We start from the raw sequence: 5140 nt of genomic DNA on the forward strand, positions 1-5140 counted from the left end.
AAAACGAGTTATTTGTATAGAAAAAAAATAAAATTCAAATATATAACTAGGACTGATTACAAAATCAATATTGTAATATATAACAGTGCAAGTTACCTTCTAATACGTGGGTTACATTTTCCCCGTTGACGAATAGGACATAATAATAGGCATACTATTGTGTGAGTTCATGCGCATCTTTGATTTTAAATGATGTAAAACAAAATAACGGTTCGTCTTACACCGTTTCATAGAACAGGATTGATGGTTACATGTGCAAATTATTAATATGAATACATGGCGTTTTTTTTTTGGGGGGGGGGGGGGGAAGGTAGGGAGGTGTTTATATAACAGAAATATTGAAGGTCGAATATACCCCCTTTTCCAAGCATATAGTTAAAGGGTAGTGTTCTCTATATATTGGACAATCCTGAACATTGCACTGCTTGTCATATTAATACTAATTAGTAAAACTAATTACCCACCAACTATCATGACTGCCACGGTCGATTGATAAAAAGCGAAGAGTTATATTCTATTTTTATAACATTACACTCTAAAATATTTTCCATTCATAAAACAATCTTTGACCGAATTTCGTAACATGTCCAGTACCCGTTGAACGTGGATACTGTTCTTTACTTTTGTGTACCTTACCATGCCCTGCCCCTTTTGGTGACGTAGTACCAATCACTCAAGTTTATAATGATCTCATAAAAAGAAAGGGAATTTCCTGATTAAATGCCCAACTTATTTGTGAACTGTCTGTTCACTATAATTCGATGTCGATTATTTGTTTGCAATACAATAATCTATTATTTCCAACATTTTTGTTCTTCTAAAACATATATTGTAAATATAATATCATTATTTCATAAATTAACAAAAAACTAAGGTTTAAAGATAATCATTTTGCATCAATAGTCGAATAGTAAAACTACCGTTTGTTATTCGGATTTCTAATCGGCTTACGGTTTACTTGACCTAAATATAGTATTTTCACGAATGTTTGTATACAACAGTTCGTAGAATTAAAACCACGTGATAGGGGGTATATAACCATTAACCACATATTTACATCTTTAAATGACTGATAGATAACTATTGGCGATCACTGGGATTTAAATACTAAAAGGTCTGTACTATTATAAGTCAACTGTTAATGATATATAAGCAAAGTTGCATGCAGTCTTTTAAATAACTTATTAGATCTACATGCTCTATGACTTGAGCTATGTATTTACTTTAAAACAAGTTAGTTGTTATTTTATACTTAATTTACTTAATAAATATTTTCATATTTTTATTCTGCAATACATAATGTACCATCAAACAAATTTTATTGCATACATAAAACGACAGTATCTTTAAATCTTTAAGCTCGACTTGTGATTGACTAATGGTATTGTGCATTAAAATAAGAATGTTGATAAATAGGATTTTGACGTTTGTGCATGATTTTTTCCACAGGTTTCCACGTACCCAAAACGTCTTACTCCTAAAACATATCTAGTATAATAGACAACATGGTTGTTGTAGCAGACCAGAAGGTAAGTCGGACTTATTTTCTATATTCTTACTATCATTGATATCTAAATAGTAAAAATGTATATTGTGCATTTTTTACTAACCACCAGAGAAAACATTAGAGATTGTAAAATAATGCATTTTTTATTTAATAACAATACGATTTATAGCATGGTCATTTACAGTTAAACAATTATTGACGTATTTTTGCATATTTTCATCTGGTTCAAATGCAAAAAATATGTATATAGAAACCATTCGATTGTGTCTAGCATGGTCATTTACAGCTAGTTATTTATTGACTTATTATTTTTTTTAAATTTTATCTTGTCATACAGTCAAATGCAAACTTCCATAATTAGGTATATAAACACATACAATAATCAATCCAATTTGATTTCAGGTGCCTCAAAGTGTATACGCTATGGAAAACGATATTTATTCAAGTCACCATGAGGAATTTAATAATATGCCGAACATCTTAGGTTTAGAGGAATTCTCACAACTAGAACCAGTGGCACCAACCGTTTGTGATACAAACAATGACCAACGAGTTTATGAATCTGACAGTCCTAAAAGTTTACTGGATTTAGATAGCATCAGTGGGCATCAATCATTCTATGGAGATGAACCCGCTTTAAATATTAAAATTGAAAAAGACTTGGAACATGTGTCGTATAGCTGTTCAATGCATAATATCAACTCTTCGTATCAAATGTATAACCCGTCTCAAATACTCGTGAAAGAAGAACCAGAACCAGTCGAAGACATAGGTACCAGTGTAATCCGTCATCTCAAAGAAGAAATTAACAACACCTGTTGTATCTTACGCATTTCAACAGGTAAATTATACTTTAACAGTACACCTGAATTGATTGACCTTCACATTTTGACGTATTTTATCAATTTAAATACCTGGCCGATCCTTGCATTCTTATGTTGGTTAAATTTATTATTGTTGTGCAGATATTATCAGGTTTCGTGGATATATACTTTTTTAACATTTATTTTGTTTATCAGTCAAATGACGTCTACATGTAAAACTGCGTGAAGTTATAAAGTATTTCGGAGACAACATTTTACCTGAATGATTAAAATCAGACGTGTTGCCTTTACTTTAATTATATCAATTTAAACTTAAAATCAGTTTTAATGCACTTTATTACCATGACAAGCTACGTTACAACAGTTATTAAACACTCTGACCACATCAACCACAAGATGAGATAACTCAATACCGCGGTCAGGTTTTTATTGAAACAAATATTTAAACAACACCTTGCTTAAAGTTCAGTAAACTTCTGTTGAACGTCTAAGCTAATGTGAACAAAATTTCGAAACTTTCGAGTCCAATTAAGAAAGAAAAAGTTTGCATCTGATCCTTCATTTTAAAGTATAATCATATATAAAAAGCAACTTAAGTCTGCATGATATTTACTTTTTATTTTGTCAAATGATGTTTTTTTCATTTTTGAATTAATTTAACTGTATTCGGCATCCTTATAATTCGTCGTGTTTTATCTTATAGATCCTATGATGTGGTCGATGGAAGATGTCCGGAAATGGTTTGTGTGGCATGCGCAGCAGTTCGGTGTACACAGTGAAATATACGAACAGTTCGCCATGAACGGAGAACACCTGTGTCAGCTTACTGAGGAGAACTTTAAAGAAAGGTGTCCGGAGGCAGGGTCCAATTTCTTTGGTCAGCTAGATGTTTGGAAAACTGGTAAGACAACTCTTTGATTTTGTTTTTTAAATCACAGCTTTTTAAAAATTTTAGCTCAATAACGCAAAGAATAATTTCATTATATATAACACATCCTTTCTATATATATAAAAATCATGTTATAAACATAAGCTTTGTATAACATCAGTTTTACCATCATTTATTACATGATAATTCGTACATGCTAAATATCTTTTCTTATCATTTATTAATTATTGCTATATTATTTTAGTTCCAGCCTGTAGTTTACAGACCGAGGACTGTCCTCCATCTCCGCCACAACACCAACTCCAATGTTATTCCTACCGAGACTACTATGATAACAGCTATGATCTGATGAGTTACATGCCTAACAGTACATCACCAGCACCAAGTGAGGATAGTATTGATAGTACTACTAGTTCCTCTAACGTCTCCTACATTCCACCATCTTGCCACGACGAGGAATATATGTCCTACAGTCGTAAGTTTATATTAACTATTTCTCCTTGACTATGGCCGTTGTCTAAAAAAAATATCCATCAATATCAATCACAAAACATATAAAATATGATCAAAAGGAATAATAACTAAAAACAAAAATTGCCAAGAAAGTAGGCGTGCATTTGATAAAAACGCTGATACTTTTTTTTTTAATAAAACTACGTGCAGTCTAGAAAAACAAAAACATAATTTTTCACTAAATTTCATTTTATTCATTTAAAAAAAAAAGAATTTACTATTTACAGTTGTGATTTAATTTTTAACATTAGAATTGTACTGAGAAGTAGCTATATTTCATTGTTGTATCATTTGTCTTTTACAGAGTCCCCGCCATTAAGTTCTCCAGTAGAAGTACAGCACCACAAACAAACTATTCATCTTTGGCAGTTTTTGAAAGATCTCCTGCTTAGACCTGACCGATATAACTCATGTATCAAATGGGTAGATAGACAAAGAGGCATCTTCAAAATTGAGGACTCGTCTAAGGTAGCTAAACTCTGGGGGCTGCGAAAGAATAGACCAGCCATGAACTACGACAAACTTAGCCGGTCCATTCGTCAATACTACAAAAAAGGGATCATTAAGAAAACCGAACATTCAAAACGTCTGGTTTACCAGTTCTGTCAGCCATACTTATGAACGTTGTTATGGAAACAGCTGTTTGGCTAGCACCCCACTGCCAATATTTTTAGCATTGCTCTGTATTGCAATGTTTGGTTTGTCATGACTGTCTGGTCACGTGACTTGACTAGCTTGTGTTGGAACTGATGGCATTTCATTGAGTCTTGTATAAAATACAAGCATGTTTGATATTATGGGCTGGTCCTTTGTAACCATGGTAACATGTAGTCAATGTATTCATCAAAACGATAGTTGAACTATCAAACCGTTTGTGATCATGTGACCGTTTATGGTAAATGGTATAGTTAAGTAATGTCTCGAATGGATATGTATTTATTTATTTTGTTTGCATGTTAATTTAAATATTCCCATGTTTCGACATGTTGAAACACTGTTATTAAATGGCAGATTTGTTTATTTGTTGCATAATCGACTCCTTGGTATTAGTTAATAGTACTGTTACCAATGTGTGTGTGAGGATACTTGTTATACATATTAATGTTATTTATACAAATTGTTATTTATAAATATTTTTGATACATTTTATTAAAATAAAATGAAAATACCTGTACAAAATTGTCATTGTCTTTTTAACTATCGTAGACAAAAATCACAACTGACTAACAAACATGTAAAAAAAGACCAACACAACTGAGATAGATAAAAGAAAGATATATGACTTAAGCCTGGAAGAACATGATTTATGTGTTCGCTTTCAGTAACTGCGAATACTATGAGTTCTGTACTTTGTATAAAAAAGTGGTAAGATATTCAATGAAACAACTATCCACGAGAGTTTTAATG

General features: G+C 31.8%; 1 protein-coding gene across 1 annotated transcript; it reads left to right on the forward strand.

Moving 5' to 3' along the window:
* The first annotated feature begins 976 nt into the window (after positions 1-976).
* On the forward strand, positions 977-4912 carry LOC143082128 (SAM pointed domain-containing Ets transcription factor-like). Its single transcript, XM_076257683.1, has 6 exons — positions 977-1114; positions 1450-1529; positions 1910-2348; positions 3035-3232; positions 3465-3695; positions 4038-4912. Exons 2-6 carry the CDS (start codon positions 1506-1508, stop codon positions 4352-4354), a joined length of 1209 nt encoding a protein of 402 aa, XP_076113798.1. The 5' UTR covers positions 977-1114; positions 1450-1505; the 3' UTR covers positions 4355-4912.
* The last annotated feature ends 228 nt before the right edge of the window (positions 4913-5140 follow it).

Source organism: Mytilus galloprovincialis, chromosome 7, assembly GCF_965363235.1.
Source record: "Mytilus galloprovincialis chromosome 7, xbMytGall1.hap1.1, whole genome shotgun sequence".
Taxonomy (NCBI): domain Eukaryota; kingdom Metazoa; phylum Mollusca; class Bivalvia; order Mytilida; family Mytilidae; genus Mytilus; species Mytilus galloprovincialis.

Coding starts and splice junctions, on each gene's coding strand:
- LOC143082128 (XM_076257683.1), top strand. CDS start 1,506: ATGGTTGTTGTAGCAGACCAGAAG. Junction 3,233..3,464: donor GCTAGATGTTTGGAAAACTG/GTAAGACAACTC, acceptor ATATTATTTTAG/TTCCAGCCTGTAGTTTACAG. Junction 3,696..4,037: donor GGAATATATGTCCTACAGTC/GTAAGTTTATAT, acceptor TGTCTTTTACAG/AGTCCCCGCCATTAAGTTCT.